This window comes from Pterocles gutturalis, unplaced genomic scaffold (genome assembly GCF_000699245.1).
Source record: "Pterocles gutturalis isolate BGI_N339 unplaced genomic scaffold, ASM69924v1 scaffold2988, whole genome shotgun sequence".
NCBI lineage: Eukaryota > Metazoa > Chordata > Aves > Pterocliformes > Pteroclidae > Pterocles > Pterocles gutturalis.
The window spans coordinates 121114-140139 of NW_010120204.1; the positions used below are offsets into that span (position 1 = coordinate 121114).

The 19026-nt window shown below is 35.2% G+C and overlaps 1 protein-coding gene across 1 annotated transcript in view; it reads right to left on the reverse strand.

Annotated features, from left to right (window-relative positions):
* Positions 1-19026, reverse strand: part of MMP16 (matrix metallopeptidase 16 (membrane-inserted)) — a 50228-nt gene that overhangs the window by 17620 nt on the left and 13582 nt on the right. Inside the window, exon 3 of the mRNA XM_010076797.1 lies at positions 4794-4932. Coding sequence (XP_010075099.1) covers positions 4794-4932 — 139 coding nt within the window. The remainder of the gene's footprint in view (positions 1-4793; positions 4933-19026) is intronic.

Here is a 19026-nt window from a genome sequence, read left to right on the forward strand (position 1 = left end):
AAACAATTGAGAAGAACGAACTGTGAATGCAATTATTTGAAGTCACTCAACATCTATCTTTCACATTCTAAAAAAATTACCACTTCACTTAAAATATTGATTAACTCCAGTATTTTTCAGACTATTTAGTAGTTACCTGCTATTTTTAGACTATTCAGTAGTTACCTGCTGACTACCTACTGCAAACAATTATGCAGTTTTTAGCAACTTTAGTTCTTCCTTTGTAGAATCAGAATGCTGAATAGTTGTGCTCCCAGGTTGGCAGAAACCAAGTTTTTTGTTCATGTTATATGCAATAATGATATGTGTGTACTGCAAGACCTGTGTGGGGTATAGCTATAATCACTGTAAGTGTCACAGTGATGAGACAAATTCTCAAAACGTTTAAGAATTATATTCAATTTAAACCAGTTAATACTTTAATAACTAATTCTGAATGTTTTTTTCTTCAAAAACCCTTACTCTTAATATTAGTCTTTCAAGCCAAGATCAAGTGTCTTCTTACCAGTATCTCCAAATTACTATTCATGCTTCCTTTTTCCTCATTCTCTGTTTCCCACATTAAGTTTCTGTCATTTCTCTGCTCCATGATCTGACACTATAGTAAATCTATTTTTCAAAATAGAACTGTCAAGCAGTGGGATAAGTGCAGCTGAAAGTTATAATGGTATCACTGGTAGTATGAGTTTTACAGCAACCTTTCTATTGCTACATTTGGTTTACCATAACACTCAACAGCACAGACGGCTTGACAATTTCATTTCTAAGACCATATAAATTCCCATAGGTAAAGAGAATAAATTTTACTGTTCACATTTCCTCATTTAAAAAAAAAAAAAAAGAAGATAAAAGTATTCTCATACCATCTTCCTACTATCATTCAGCATGGACACCAGCAGTGAATAATAACAAGAATGTAAACATCTGCTTTTTATAAGCAGCCATCCACCAAATTGCTATGTATGTTATGAGCATTATGAGGCACAAGAAGGTAGGCCAAGTATCTTAAACCACTCGAAATGAGCAAGCATCACTTTGTGCTACAAGCACGCTATTGAAATTTTACAACAATTTTCCCCTGTGTAAATAAATATTAATGCAAGAACGCCCCTCCAAAAAAAAAAAAACCACCCAAATAAGGAAATACAAGTTAAAATGGTACCATTAAAGAAAGAAAATAAAAAACAATGAAATTTTAAAACCAAAGAAGACATTTGATCCAATAGTCTTGAACTTGATTCAGCTTGATTTCCTATAGACATCTAACACATTATGCATATTCTCACAGGTTCCTCAAGTATTCTCAGGAGAGTACTAGCAAATAGGTATACATATGCTGACAGCTTTTATTAGCACAAGTTAAGAATAACTACATTTCTCCTAGCAAAAGCATAAGCTATAAAGACATTTCAAAGGTTCATAAATAAACGTTCCAACCTGAGCCGACATCTTATACCATTTGCATATGGCTCATATTTTACAACACAGCTCCCATTTAAAAAACTTGTCACTTTTTTAAATACTTCTATACCTTTACTAATCTATATTTCTACTGCTGTAAAGAGGTCTACTACTATCATGAACCCAACTGTATACACAAAGAGATGAAAAATCTAATGCTAATAAAACAAAGTAATAAAGATCTAAACTAGTTTTATAATTTAAATCAATCCTTTTGAATTTATGTTTGCTGTCCTGAAAGACAAGGATTGAAACAAATCAAATAGAGCATAGATTATTGAAAATAAATGAGATTTGTAGATTTCTTAAAGAGATAAACAGAATATTTAAATCCAGGATGGTTCACAAAGTCTATCCGGAGTGCATAGTGAAAATGTCACTGTCCTAACAGAATATTGTTTATCCTGGACTTAGGAAAGTGTAGGCACATAAGGAGAAGGAAAGTGGCAATTACTCACTATCAATCACAGATGAGTAAGTTGGCTTACTCCTTTCTTCACCTTCCTCAGAGAGTAAAGATATTCTCAAGTATGAAAGCTGGAGTGAAAAAAGTTAGTCACATGAGGCCCTGTTTCACACTAGTAAAAAGGCTTCCAACATGAGTGAAAGAGAGCAATGGAGATGGAAGGTGTGCCTGGAACCTTCTTTTGAGCATCCGCAGAAGAAGCGGCTGCTGTTCTGAAGGGAGGATATTTACACACTGACCTGTTGCTCCAGCACACACCAGAGATTCAAGACTCTACACCTTAATGGCATTGGATGTTACTGATAGCTTGAGAGGAAGTTTTGGAGTCTTTATTTAGAAATCTGGAAGTAAACGCTGTCTTCACTCAAACACCACACTTTTCTGCCATGAAGAACTGACTAGTCTTAAAATGAAGTGATCTAGAAAATGTTTTCTCAGAGGAGTGCATAGTGACATTATTCCAGTCCAAGATCTGGGATGGCACTCGCTCCTTCTTTTCTATTTTTTTCTTTGAATAACGGACATAATGTTGGCTTAGACATGTGCTTTGTGAACACATCCATGTGCCAGACTTCAGATTTAAAGCTCCTTCTAGAACTTGCTTGGTTTGACCAGTTTTAGACTGGTAAAGCACACTACCTGGATTACATGTTCTACTTGCTCATCATGTTAGCAACAATCAACTTGTCCACTTCTAGCACCTTTGGAAGGAAGATACGCACTTTTTTCCCAGGAAGGAATTTTGTGAGGGAAGGGAAGAAATGAGGAAATGATTGTGTCCTACAGTCTATTTATATAAGCTTCTGCAATCATGTTCCACAAGACAGCTGAGATCCTTGTTTAAGAGGAATTTTCAAGGACACACCTACAAAGTACTCAGCTGAACCTATTGATTCTGTGGCAGTGGAAAAACATGAAGTACACTGATAGACAAACACCATCAGGTAGATTGAAAATCATGAAGTGGCAGAGAAGCAAAAATTCAGAAAAATCGCGCAAGAAAATACAAGGACTTTTGACCTTGCAAACAAAGGGACAATACAAATGTCACTGGAAAAATAATGGAAGGAATTTTGAAAAGAAAGGAGGTGAAAAAATACCTGCAAAAGAAAATTCAAGTTTCATATGATATCACCTAGAAAGCACAAAACTATCTGGTCTGAAATCAGCGAGCATAAGCTGTGGATGATGGGACAGAAAATAACATAAGATTCTGACTTGTAAGAGCACAATCCTGCTGCTTCTGCTTTAATTAATCCTGATTATTTAATTTCCCAGTTAAAAAATAGAGAAATTCCTCTCCTCCTTCTGTTTTTTTGTTATCTATAACCTACAGCCTACTGATCAACCCACTCCACTAAGACCTAACAGGAGTCAGTCAGCATTGGCTGAAGAGTTAAATAATGAAAAAAAAACACATATTAATGTCGCTGGGAAGGAAAAGAAAGCAGGTATAAGCCTAAGTTTGATGATTTCTGTCTGAAGATCAGGTAACTGATCCAAGCATTATCACGGTAGAGGTCGGGAATGTACAGGGTAGTTCCTTTGCTCTATGCAGCAGTAATGAGCAAAGGAATATCTGCAGAATAATATATGTATCCTCCCATGTCCCATGGACCCAAAAAACACATAGAACAATAGAGATTTGGAGGTACCTTCATCGTGATTCCTAACGGTATCAAACTTCCCAGAATTTATGCCGTGAAGTTTATTTTATGGCAACAGAAGTAAAAGCCTATGCTGTATTGAAGCAATGTAAATAGAAAAATGTACTACATGGAATGTAATTTCCCTTACGATTCACACAAAAAATACTATTTCCCTATTATTAAAACATAAACTTCATCTGCATTGTGCTGTTATGCAGTGTTTCTGCATGTTATGAAACATTTTCCATTTAGTATTCCCAAGATAATGTTTCCATAGTGAATGAAATATTTCAATCTTCTTGTTAATGAATCCACTTGTAAAAATGAATTCAATTTGATACAACTTAAAAAAAACTTCTACTTTTTTGTAATGAGTTAACAAATGAATCCTTTACAACACTAAATAGCTGAATAATTTTTCACAAATCTATTCAGTTTCTTCTTTCTTCTTTCAAATTATTATCTTATAAAACATATTTTACATGGTTTTCACTCTTTTGATGATAAATAGGTATTTATTTAACATCTAGGATAATTTTCTCATTAAATATAAGTTAGATGCATGTTCAAGAACTTTAATTTTGAAGAATGGCTGATGCCCGGAGTGAAACTTTGAAAGTTATAATAATTATAATAATAATCCATACAACATATTGTCTGGAGTTTATGCTTCTTTAAAAAAACTAAATACACATCTATGAAAAATATACTTATTTTTCCCACCTGAAACACCTAACATCACAGTTCTTAGATGAAATAAGTACAGTGTAGTACAGGGAGATATAGGTAGCAACAATGCCATTTAAATATATGCAGTAACGATGCCATTTAAGTATATTAAAATTTCATTTGTAAAAAGGAAGAAAAGCAAAGAGAATCACCAAAAAAATGGAACTGAGTTCATTCTTGCTTCTCAACCCATATTTTTCAAAAAAGATTTCATAGTAGATCACTGCATTGCTATGTATCTTATTTATGCTTCCAGATTTTTCCAGAATATGTAAGAGTAAATGATCTGATACTTTGAAGGGTGATCATAAATTAAAGCTGTAGTTGCTTAGTTGCCAAAATAAGAAAACATAACTCACATACTCTTCATTTAGCTACCAATTCACAACATGAGTTACAAATCATTAGTAAAAGTAAGCAAACTATGTTCCAAGAAATCATCACAGCCAAATGTATTACACAAAGTCTTTCTTTTCTTCTTTCCTTACCTTTAAAGAAGACAAAATTCCCCTCACTGTTTTCATAAACTGCATCAATGCTGGGAGGCAGTCCTCTCCAGAAGTAGGTAATCTGCATGGGGTATCCATCCATCACCCTGTTGTTTCTGACTCGCCAAAACCACTGATCCTGGAAACCAAAAATACATCTCTTACTTTGCTTTGAGGCATTTATATGTGTTCAGTTGCTGTCTTGAAAATATTGCATAATCCTATTTGTGTTTGCATTCATGTCACATCCACACATTACAAATGTGTCTAGAACTAGTTGTTCCCTGAGGCGGGAATAAGCTACCCATGAACTGTGTGTTCAGTGCACACAGCCTTCGGCAGAACATACAGCGCGCTGCATGAGATGATGCAACTTTCTCAACATCATTCCTATAAAGGGCCCAACTTACAACTTCTGGATTGACTACAAGTGGTTTTGAACTGAACCATATGCCTACGTGTAAGCCTACAGACAGGTTTTAAAGAACAACTAATTCTGAAAGCTATTTTTTTTGCAGTGGCTGCTAACAGTGACAGGTTGGTAGATATAGCTGTAACATCACTACATCTGTATGATAAGAACTACACTTTGATGAACAATCTTCTCTAGTGAAGATTTGCAGTCTTTCCGTGTAATATCATAGAACAGTTAATATTATAGACAGTTATAGTTGCTAAACGCAGTGTCCTGGTCAATCTCTCTCAGCTTGTTGCCATGGCTTCTCCCTGTGGGATATACTATTGCTGTAGTGAGAGTCATATGGAAGTTGCATTGTTGAGGAATGAGGAATGTTCAAGTTGAGAAATGAGTATGCGACACATTAGGTGGGTGTTGACAAAGATGTTGTTGTACCTCTTCAGCTCTCATAACAACAGTTCCAGTTCATCTAATATTTAGAGATGAAAGATGGGGTAAGCAAGTATTTAACTTTTTACACACATTTGCATATTTTTACAGTATTATATAAAACAAACCCCCTTAAATGATAAAGAAAGTACTATTGTGTTAGATATTTGTCACAGTTTTACATGGCAGTTCAGCCTTCTTTCTGTACAGGTCAAATTGCCAAGAAGAAAAGATCTGTGCTTTTATGGGAACTAGCACAGCTCAGGGAGGAGGTTAATGCTTTGCTGGAGCATGCTTATGAAGAAATGCATTTATCATCTTTCTAAAGCTGAGATCACAGCTCTCTTAAATTGTTTATCTTTCCAGTGACTCAACAATTTATAAATCTCCACAAAAAGTATTAGCCATACAAATACAAAACAGCTCAATATGTATATAAAATACATCTTCATCATGTGCATAAATTAGTCTAAAATTTAAAGAGATGTTTTGAGTCCCAGGTTTCTGAGAATTTTAGTATAAAAAAAGTTCAAATAGCTTACATAACATGAAAAATATTATATTGAAAAGTTGCAATTGTCTGGAAATAATACTACTAAAATCCATCACATTTTTTCATGTCTAGATATTTCATTGCTAATGTAACACAGTCACACTGTTCTCATCTGATTAGATTCCTATTTTCAGCTTTCTTTTTTTTTTTTTTTATTGTAAGATGTATTATAACATTTAAAGAAGGTCAGCAAAGCCAATTTTTAGGATTAATTGACTAAATTCCAGAAAGAGAACTGGCAAAAGTGGGGGAATACAACTTAGAGATACAAGTTTTTACGAAGGTCTAACTGAAGCATGTGTTCTGAATGCTGAAATAGATAATGTCAACCTCTGATATTTTTTGTTATAGCATGTGGATTTGGGGGAAAAGTAGGGGGAATATCCTCAAAGCAGACATTCGGAAGCACTTTTTCATTGAAACAGTAATAAATACTTGAAATGGATTTTCAGGTCAGTTTTTTTAGGCATCGTCAATCTGGGAATCACTTAGGGAGGAATGACATAAGTCTCAACAGGCCAAACAGTTGTTTTCCTCTCCAAATTTCTATAAAACCCTCAAAGGCCAGGCAGTATCTCAGAGATCAGTTATTAAAGTTTAAAAAAAGGACAAACAAGTCCTTTAGACTGCAGTGATTTAAAATTGCAGTCTTTGTGACATCTGTTACTATCTTCAGTAACAATGAATAAAATGGAATATTCTAGTCTTGTCTTTCTTCAGTCCAAGATAGAGATAACCCTTTTTATTTGTCTGAATTTTGTTGCAAAAGCACATCTTAGAAAACAATGTTTAGTAGCACGAAGGAACACATCCAGCTCTCATAGAATGTCCGCAGCTGAGAAGGACATTGATCAAGCTGTGGGTACAAAATAAACAAGACATTTAAAGCTGAACAAAGGCTGACTACTTAGCTGAATACAAAATTACATAAGTACACACATACTCACTTCACTGAACAAAAGTCATAAATTAAATGTTCAGGCTTTCAAGAGTTTCCCAATACAACACACATAGCCCAGAAAGTCTGGACACCAGTGCTACAGACAAAGCCTATAACATTCCAGGTTGGCTTATGAATCTCAGCTCTCAGCTACTACATCAAAGCAGATCTTGCAAATCACATTAATGTGTTACAAGAGAAGGATTTCTGTAGTTCTAATGACAGGAATAATCTTTTCATCAGCCTTAGACTACATTGTTAAATATTCAATCAATTCCATTGACTATTAAAAAAAAAAAAAAACAGACAAAAAAAAAAACAAAACCAAACTTTAAATAGTCATGGCTATATTCAATAGTTCAGAAGCTTCCAAGTGTTAAGATAGATGTGGCCAGAGTAGCGAGCAGTCATTTTAGTTTTGGAAATACTGCACTGCTGATTGGCTAGTACTATCCCACCATGGTGATTTCTGGTCTAATATCAAAGTGCCAGTGGAATGACCTCAGTAAAGACACTAAACATGCACTCTTGAAAGAAACTGACTCTGTAACGAACACAGATTTCACAGTGCAACAAAACCTGTAAAATCAACAGGTTAACAAAGATCCTTTTCTTGAGAATGGGTTGTTTCAGCCTTAGTGATTTGTGGAATATATTTGCATTAACTCATTTTGGTAACAAGACCAATAAAATTATATTCTGCAGATTTGGTATTGGGTTGTATGTCAAATTGTGTATTTCATATTTAATATTAGCGATTTGCAGCATAGTAATTAGACTATTCTTATTTATTTTTTGCCCAAATTCCTTAGCAAACCAATAATTTTCCCTGCTATACCACAATTAAAATCTTCACAATAACACATTTATGGCAAGCCTGAAATGTTTGATTCATGCAGCACAGACATGGGAATTTATTGTTTGGTTTTGTGGGGTTTGTTTTGTTTTGTTTTGTTTTAATATATATATGGTAATGTCAAAACTATGTGTCCATAAGCTTTCAGCAAGAAATAATTCAAGGTATCTGACAAGAAGCTAATTCAGAATGGTGTTACTGTGTATACATATCCATCCTGGACTGGCATAGGTTTTTTCACCTGAGACTGATTATAGAAGATCCCCACTCTACCCTATAGTCATTTTAGAGATACTTCCAGTAGAATCATAGAATCATGGAATGGTTTGGGTTGGAAGGGACCTTAGAGATCATCTAGTTCCAACCCCCCTGCCATGGGAAGGGACACCCTCCACTAGACCAGGTTGCTCAAAGCCTCTGTATATCTAGAAATGGTATCTAAAACAGTATCATGAAAAATAATGAATCTTCAACATCTTTCATTTTTTTAATATGTACCTTGTTATGTCCCAAATTCTACGAAGAAATGAGACTACTACTTCTGTACTAATACTACTAGATTAGTGTTCAGTGAGTTACATAAGTAGAATTGATTTGACCCGATTTATAAATCTACAACATAACAATCAGTTTAGAAACGAATTACTGAACGTGGCACAATAAAGATCCTTCATAGAAACATTCTAAGGTAAGCTTCACTTGGTTGTTTACTTCTCTACACTGATTATAAAAGGAATCTAGAAATCTAGCTCCTGATTTGATGTCTGCAAAGTATGAAGAGGGCAGCTAAATGCAAGTGAGATAAATCCCATCCATCCTGCACATTTTGTCTCCTGGGTTCAACCCATCATAATGTAAAGAACAAAAACTCATAAGCATGCTTTTTAGTGATCATCACTAGCTTTTTAGTGATGATGGTTAAATTGTTCTTCATGTTTGATTCTATGAACTCTTAGCAAAGTTTCTAAACCAAAACATTTTTAACTTTCCTTTTATTTATTTTTATTTGATGCTGGTAAGCACAGAGCACTGCTGACATATCTTTTTTTTTTTTTTTTCCCCAAATGAACATCTAAATCTATACTCCTCTGAATAATTAATTTTTATTTAGGTATTTATTCTCACCTTAAACATCTTCAGGTTCCTTAAGGGACACAGCCGATGGGCAGGACAATTAAAAACAATCTCCAGATATTTCAGTTCATCCATAATACACTAACTAGTGGAGTTTTTAGTGCAAAATTAATGGAGCTTTCTTCTCTCAGCACCTCATTTTCTCCTCCATCTCTGGACCGACAATCATTGCCAACAATAAAACATTAATTTGCTATGAAACCTCTAGAGCTCTGCCCTTTATTTTATGCCTAATGAACTCTATCTGCAATACTGTAACGACATGTGACACTCTTGACTCAGAGGTCCAAATGATTCCCACTAAAAACAGAAAGATGGCCCAATGTGATAGACATTCTAAAAAATCTACAAAGAGCTAAAAAACCAGAAAAAATTGGAAACCTTTCAAGTGGTAACTTTTATAACTACTTGGAGATGAAGATTAAGCTGACTTTAGCAGAAAATGGGTTTTGTGCTGGTTTTACAAGGAATCTTAAAACTCACTGTAGGTACACAAGGCAGGAAAAGATTTAAGGCAGACAGTGGGATAGGTGAAAAACAAGGACAAATCACAGCTGTAAATTATGATATTTTGGCTAAGATTATAAAAAATGTGTGTGAAACTCCCAGTAATTTGCGAAATATCCTCACATTGTACAGCAAATATCTCGCTGTGTGAATTTCTCTCAGTCAATACTGAGACTCTGAGTTGGTGTTGAAGTGTGTATATATATATATATATACACACACACACATATATATAGTGCTGCTAAGGGTATTCCATCACCAAAACATGGAATGAGACGCAAAACTGAAATATTTAATATCTACAACTGCTAGAGAGAAAAGTTTTGCTATGGCTGGATTCCACAGTATCACTGACTGGCCTATTTAATTTAAATAAAAAAGGCAAATAAACATAATACTTCTGCCCTAAATCGACGTTAATCAAATGCTGAAGTGCAATTAATACTGTAGTTTAACATTATTGACAAAACACATTAGAGTTTCACATTGGGTCATGTCTTCTCCTATAAGCTATATCTGAACATGTGCAAGTCTTTGTCAATGGAAGATTAAATGCACCCAGCAGCTACACAAAGCAGGACTGGCAGACTGAAACATTCAGACAAATAAGTATCCTTCTAATTTTTTCCCATCTGAGTACTGAAAAAAAAAAAAAAAAAAAAAAAAAAGCCAATGGTAAATAATATACTAAGGTGTTCAGGAACTTCAAGTTATTTTCTTAAGTACAGAGAATCTTAACAGAGGACAGAACATGCTGAGACTATAATTCAAGTATATAATCCAGGAGAGAATGAAGTTCCCTCACTACACACCTTTATGGGACTATCAAGAAACTTCCTGAATTTGGGAAATGCAAGATATCTATATTGTATTTGAGTAAAAATAAACTGGGAATATCCTTTCAAAAACCTTGGTCTAATCTCAAATGGTGCTTTTCCACATCTACTTTCATCAGTTCATGTGAATTTCAACGGGGGATTTCAATGATGGTAATACTGGACCTGCACCATGTGGGATTAAAAGCTTTGTTCCTACTCATTTGAGGAATTATGCTATTTCCTTAATAACATCCATTTTCAACCTTCCAAATTTGGATTTTATAGCATTTAACTCAAAGGAAATCACTGCACAGAATAGGAAAAAAAAAATAATAAAATGCTTTTGAGCAACTTTCTGTGAAATAATTGTACTGGAGCAGAAAAAAAGAAATTACAGTCCAGGGGAACTAAATGTAGAAAAAATATTAGCACAATTCAGCTATGAGAATGACTGCCGAAATTTTTTTTCTGTTTTGTATTTTTTTTCAATACAGAATTGGCAAGAAAACTTACAGAGTAGCCCTACTTCAGCTCCTACTTAATTCCACAGCAGAGAGCAACTGGCTGTAGTGAGACTGGAATCAGACATTAAATGGATGCTACCAATCTACCTCATTTTAAGAAACAATTAACTAAATGGGCTATTCTGTACACATACAGAACACTTTAGCTCAGATTATTAAGCTGATTCACATTAAGAACAAACAAAGCTCCTTTAAAACTACAAAGGACTGTTCTCCATTTCTTAACAGATGAATGTATAATGCATTGAAGAGGACTTGAACTTCTAGAAACAATTTGTGTTTCCTAATGTGGTTGAGAAAACAGCATGGTTCTAATAGGGTAAAAATGTGGTCTGAGAACCACTGTGAGAAGTCAGAGCATTTAACATCACTCAGGAAAACCTGAGCACCTCCTGTGTTGAGATCCCGAACCTCCTGATTATCTCCTCACTGGAGATGAGACTAACTCACTGGATTAAAAAAAAAAAAAAGGGACGCAAAAACATCACCAAATATTAATGTTAGTTCTGTTGCTTCTTTACATTCCCAAACAAGGAATGTACTTCCTTGATGCAATTTATTAACTACTGTTAATTACCATTTATTACTGGTATCTAACTAGACACTGAAGCACTCCTCCAGACAAATTAAAGCCATTTTTTGTTAATGTTAATGCAAACCAACACCATGAGCAAAAGAACTAACTGCTGTGACTCAGAGTAGGAGCAAGCAAAAAACTGGTAAACTTAGTCATTTGCTGTTTATGGGAAATGCTACACAGAGTCTCCTTTAAAGTGTCTGTCTTCAGCCAAGCCACTGACATGAAGAGTTCACTGGTGTAAATAGATTTTCAAGCGGAAAAATTATCTAGTGATTTTATCTGCAAAATCTTTTCTAAATAGTAGAATGCATTTTTTTCTAGTATCTGTTCTTATTTGTATTTCTGTGTAACTGAAAAGTAAAGTAATGTCAAGTAATTTATTCAATGTCCAAAATGGCTCTGTTTATGTTAAAATCTACCTACTTGGCTTCATATTCTGATTCCTAACTAATGACCTGAACACTTCTTTTGCTCATTTGAGATATGTGCAAAACTGCTTTTCATTGCTTATGCTGAAATCTATAGCTATGCTTTAAAAAAAAAAAAAAGTAATCCAGAAATTAGGCTTCAAAGATTAGGGAAAATATGAAAAATAATATTACTGTTTCCAAAGGAGTCAAAGGGATATGGCACTTCATACATACTCTGACACTCTTCACAAGAGAAACCTCTTTCTTTCCTTCTCACTTATAAACTTCTGTTTAGATCTCCTTCATGGACACTATATACAAGAAAATTGTGATGTGCACTCTTGCTCACCCAAAGTCTGATCCTGGTTTATGAACTGCCAGGACAGAACATAAGAGGAACTATGACTGAAGCTGGACAAAAATACCTCCTTTACGTTCAACACCAAATTCTAAAGTATGGTTGATTAGCCAAAACATTGGTAATCCCTCTGAAACTTCTCCTGACTTTTTGCAGTAATTTCAGTTCCAACACAGTACTACCAGCTGCATCCCAGTTTTTCCTCTGGGAGTGCTGCTCATTGGTAGATCCAAGATGCAGACTTTCTCCTCCTCTGTTTTATCTTTGAATTTCTTATTTTCTCTATAAGCTTCCTTCTTTCACTCTTTCTCTAGTACACACTTTGGCCATTTGAATTGGGTGTCAGTGCCCTGGTGCTGGCAGAAGGGGGCTTCAGAGGCAGGATGTGCGAGGGGAGCCCAGAGCTGCCCTGTGACTATTCCAGCTGGTTCCAACGGACTCACCTCAGGACAAGTTGAGCCCCTCGGCCAAGCTGCTGCTGCCTCTGTGGTAATGTATTTAACATTGCTCCCCACTCAGAGGTTTTTTCTTTCTATTCAAAACACTTACATGTTCAGTATCAGATTTGAGGAATTTCTGATTTTATTACCAGTACACAAAGAGCAATATTGAATGTCTGACAACAAGCTATACAAGAGTTCTGTAGTTCTTTAACAAGCTTTGAAAAACACCCATTCACGTTTAGACTAGGTTCTGCAAATTGCTCTTTTGTGCTATTTTTTTTTTGAAAGACAATATTCATTGTTCAACTATTTCAAAGAGGTGTTATTTTGTCTAAAATCATCAACATAAAAGGAATACAAAACTCTCAATATTTTTAGAATATAACTGTGAAGTTTACTTTTGGTATTGTATGTCAAAATTTTGCTAAATATCTTGCATATTACAAGGCAAATATGAAAAAAAGTGCACAATACTGTGAACTTACATTAACTTTTCCTAACAAAATAGTCAGACAAGTACCTCATGCAGCTTGGTACTTTTGGTCATTTGCTGTGCAGAAAAGGTTTTCAACATCTATTTTAGTTGTCCATTAGTATATCCAAATATCCTATGTGCTTCCTTGGATATTGAATGTATAAGACATTCACACACACACACACACACACAAAGAAAAACAGCTCTTAAAAATAGAGCATAGGTGTAAAAAAAATGCCTAAAGAGGTTATTAAAAAAAAAAATAAGGAAACAGGTGTAATTCAGAGAGAACTGCCAGAGAAATGAACTTTTTAAATTAACGTAGTGAACGTAGCCTACTTGGAGAGGCCTCCACAACCATGGCTATAGTTCTCTTTTGGAAGACATGTCTAGATTTAATTCCTGGCCCTTTCCTGTCTCTTCTCATCTGAGTGTAGTATCTAACTGCAGCAACTCACTGACTTACTTTCATCTGCACTGCAAAAGGCATGTGATTGCTGTTGCTTTTCTGTTGCAGATGAAAACAGTTTTTTTAAAAAATAACTTCTCTACATTTCAAACGAACAAATTTAAATTACTGTATATGAATAAATTAATTCTAAAATAAACATCTCTTGGGACTACTATTAGTATTTTGTGTTCTATGGTAGTAATTAATTTAAGAATACTTTATTGTACATTTGGTTAATATTTAATTTTGAAATATTGTATCCTCATTTTGTTACAGCTCTGTTCACATGAGTAAATGATACTTTTATTACATCCTTTATTTTAATTCTTTCAGTCTTATTTAAACATGCATTTTATAATTTCTTCATTATCAAATTGTATGTGAGCTTTTTATAAAATTTTTGATTCATATCCGTCTCTCTTCTCTATTTTTCCTGTGTAGACAGCAGCCATGGCATTTATCCATTTCTTTTCTTTGTATACATTAACCTTTCAAAACTACACTGAAGCAAACAAAACCTAGTAAGTATCTATAGAATATTTTCAGTTCAAGGAAAAACTGTTACACAAAATACTTTTAAAATGTTCAGATTACAAGTCCAACAGCTGCAGACCTTGCACTATGGTTCAGCTGGAGATTATATTGCCCAGTGCTATTGCTTTTCTGATGTGTCCCAGAACATACTAATGGTAATAACTCAGGTATTAGAGTCATGTCATCAATGCTTTATTGTTGCCAATCATTCAATTAAAAAAAAAAAAAAAAGAAAAAAATAAACTATCTCCCTTTGGGTGGGTTTCTGTATTCCTAGCTGAATTCAGCATTTCAGATCATTCTTATTTTGTCCAAATAAATAAAATGACTGAGACTCTACAAAATGTTCCCTTTGCCACATCATGATGATCCAATATGAAGAAACAAACAGACAGACACAAAAGAGGCACAGTAAAGACTTCTAAAGACATCAAATCTAGGCTTGCAGACAGGAATCTCTGGAATGCTCACATTCCCTCTAATGCTCTGTAGGTAACAGTACATGCACATGAAGTACTTCAAAAAATCCTTCATCCACAGGATGAACATTAGGCCTTTGTAGAGCAGTTGACCGTTTATTTCCCCACTAGTGATTGCACTTTGAGACTAAAAAACCATCTGTAAATTTTCTTGAACCCAGTTCTGTTGCCTGTACATGTTTCCGGAGCAATGGTGCATTCTGCACCATGGAAAGACAAGCAAATCAGACATTTTTTATTATTAAAAAAATACTAATTTTCTTGATTAAAACTGAAAAACTTTCTCCTGGCCTTGAGAAAAAAGTGTTCTGCTGAGGTATATGTTATATTTAAAGTGCAAATATTCTAACAATGATGATTGGAATGGTAAAAATATGACACATTTTCATTAATACACATGCCTGTCTATGCAATACAATTCAAACAAGGGATTCTTGATAGATCCATCTTTGAAACCAGGAAGGTATATTGTAGGGGCTAAACAATGAAAAAGGGTGAAAAGTTTTAATAAGTAGTTGCATAACAATATGAAGTGAAGATGTCTGCTTTGCAGTAACTACCCTTGTCTGTTTACAAACAACAGAGCAAAACTAAGCTGGAATGAAGACTGGCTATCTTCATTGGCATTTATAAAAGCTGTGCCAACACATGATCATGGTTCTTGGAAATATGGGATATATGATGAATATAATGTTCAAATGACTTAGATCTCCTTTTCACCAACACCTACTTCTTGGTACTTCCAGTAACATATTCCCCTCTTGATGCTCTCTGTGGGAAACTAAATAACCAATACTTTTCTATGACAGTTTGCTAGCTTAAATCTGACAAACATGAGAGCCTCTTGAAAGATCAGTGATACTAATTTTAAAACTCCCTTAATTCCCCAAGCCATTGTTGATGTTATATGTCATACTCTCTACTTTTCTTCTGTCCTTTTACAGACTGTTTTACCATTTAATTAAAAAAAAAAAATATCAAGTACCTTGTGATACCTTTTTCCCTGTAATCAAACTGTCAAGATGATTTGAAAACATGTCCAATTCCCTAGAAATAGACAGGATATCAGCATAAAAGTATTTTCAGGATTCTTCTGCCAGCTGCACAGTATTCCTTAGCACTATGCTACATTGCCTTACCAGCAACAGCACAAACCTTAGAACAGAAACCTCCTTCCTGGAGAAGATCATGTGTACCACCTAGGATCCTACTGAAAAATTAAGGATTTTTTTCCCACAGATGTTTGTAATTTATTCTTGCTATCCATCTTGGGCCAGGAGAAGAGAATAAGCAATATTTGGTTTTGTGTGCCTACATTTTTTTCTGTAACTTTCTCCCACTGCCACCCCGAATTATACTCCTATTTCATCAAACTGAAATTGTTGACTCCACATTTGTAAGGAATAGACATACAAATATGTGAAAATGGTCCAGAACAGACTTATCTTTGTCCAAGCAAAACAGACCAACCTTTCTAATGAAATCAGAATAATTGGTTTTTTTCTATTTGTCTGCCCTTATCACTTTATCACTTGTAATATAATACTTCACCATCTGCCTGAAGGGTGAGCAGACAACAATTTAACAACCACTGCAAATATGTCTGAGTCATCAGGCTCTCCGTAATGACTCGGGCATTCATTGAAAATCAAAAAGGCCAGAGGAGAGCAAACTCAGCTACCTTTCTTTATTTTTACCCCCAAAACACAGGGATTAAACGAGCATGGAATGGAGGCTATAGCCCTAGATAACCAAAAGTTACTGACAATCCAAGAGAAGGTGTGACCTACTTCTTCAAAATTTCTAGATGCAGGCAGGGAAAATACTGAAAAAAGTCAAGTGGAGAAATTATGATTAAGCCAAAACCATAGACACTTCTTTTGAGTTTCTTTAACCCAGCTAGATACCATTGGCAAACCAAGAAGATTGGAAAACTCCAAACAGAGCATAGAAGGCTTCACTCAGTAAAAAATAATGCTACCTACACGAATAAGCCTGTGGCTTGTGAACTATGGCATGTCTAGGAGATCATACAGCATAATTTCCAGCTACAGGAAGCTTCTAAGTTTCTTTTCACTGTGGAAAAAAAATATGAGTCATTATAATTCACTCTTGTTGGCCAAAAGCTTGTGAAGATGAGGGAGCAGGAAACCATATCCACAACAAAACCAACTATCAAAAATCTATTCTTGGTATTGTAGGAACACAGAAATTCGTACAATACAATATTGTTCCTAGATGTAATACAGTTCTCATTTACTTTAAGCAGTGATCTTTTTACTCTAGAATGTATTGTGATGTATTAATGTTAATATTTATTTGACTTATCACTATATCATGTCTTTTCTTATTTCTGTTGTACATATAAATTCATACACATTTGTGTTTCTCTCTGTATGCATAGGTATCCCCCTGCTTATGGCAGGGGGCTTGGGCTAGATGAACTTTGAACACCCCTTCCAAGCATTCTGTGCTTCTATGACTTATAACAGGAAAGCATTCATAAGAAAATAAGAGGGAAAAAAACATATAAAGGATAAATTAAAATTGGGCAAAATGTTCACAATAGAACAGTAACAGGTTGCAAAGAAAGATGCACGTCAGTGAGTGAGGACATAGCATGAGCCCACGGAAGCCACAGTGTATGTGCCATACACACATACACAAGTACAACACATGAAAACAGCTGTGTCGGTTACTCTGACATTGACATTTGTTACCTCTCTGAAGATATAAAATAATCATGCCCCTCCCTTGAAGGTTCATAATCACTGAAGCCAGTTTTCATGGTTTTGCAATACAGACGCAATTTGATGCAATCCTAAGTGCAGATGCAGTATGTGCTCATCCTACCATGTCTCCCTGCCTTCCCCACGCTGCACATTCTGCGGATTCTCTGAGGAGACCAAAATAAGGTGCAGTGCCCTGATGAGTCATGTCAAAACCACAGGTGGGAGCAAGAAACAGTGACTAATTTAAGTATTTCCTCCTTGTTGTAGAAGTTTAGGTCAGTCTGTGCATAAACACGACTGAAGAGAGACTTAAAGCTGCCCTGACCAGGCTGGGGCAGAACATATCCCACTCCTTTTACACACTCTGTGTAGGGGAAATGGAAGAGGACCTACCCTATTCATTCAGGGCCATACGACCTCTGTCCACAACATATATGCACGCCTATAATGAGTAGATATGAAAAGATGTATATCAGCCTTCAAAACTGCATGGGCTGGTATACCTAAATGTAAGATTTCTGAAATCACAAGGTAGAAAACATGGGGTTTTTCAGGTTAGAGCTGTGGTTTCTTTGCGAAAGGAACCAGACATTTTTAAATAATATAAGAATGCATTTAATTTTATACATGCCAACATTGCTAAATGCAAGTAAGTATATATTTCTGTTAAGCTTCCTGTTTTGTTCCTGTATTATCCTCAGTGGCTATGGAAGTCAACTAGTGCAATACTCTCAAGGCCAAAATATCCCGGTCTTCTGCCCCTAAATCCAGCTATTTTAATTGTGCAATTGAGGAGACAAGTACTCTGAGACAGAAACTAACAAACTAGCTAACTTAACACTTAGGTAATGGACTAACAAGAGGCTGTTTGCAAATCATCAAATGTCTTACAAAAATCCACACAAGTTACTTGTGAAGAGCAAGATGTGCAGACCAGGGCATAACCAAATTCAGATTTTAAAAATATACAACATGAGTTGAATATAAGTTACTGATAACTTAATCTTTCCTGTTATTTAGAGCATGAATTAAGCTATAAGCTCTGATAAACTGATAACGTGAAAATAAGGGAAGATATGATGTAAGAAAGTCTGTAAGTGAGTGTATGGGAGTTATTCTGGATTCGAGCTGCTGCAAGCTAAGATGCTAATATATGTTGTTTGATCTCAGTTTAATGCTTGTGATCTATGAAATTGTGCTGACAACAAAAATAAAAAATTCTGGGTACCAAATCTAGCTTTGAGTAGCATGAGGCAAGGCTAAGTAAATCTCCCCCATGGAAGTGACAGGATTAGAAACAGACTGTAGAAGTTCCCACTGTGACCAGTGGGTGAACAGCAGTATTCTTGGGGTGACTCAGCTTTGAGGTGGACAGCAATGGCCAAAGAGAAAAACAGGACACTAAGAGTGGCATATCCAGCACAGAGCAGTCAACAGTGACACGTGCCACAACACCACAAATATGACAGTGGTAGATATTCGATTGCCTTTGCTTGCTGTCTCTGTCACTCAGATACAGGGATTGCATCATGAAGAAAGCAAAGGAATTTCTAACAGTTGAATATGCAATGCTGTAAATTAGATCTGATTAC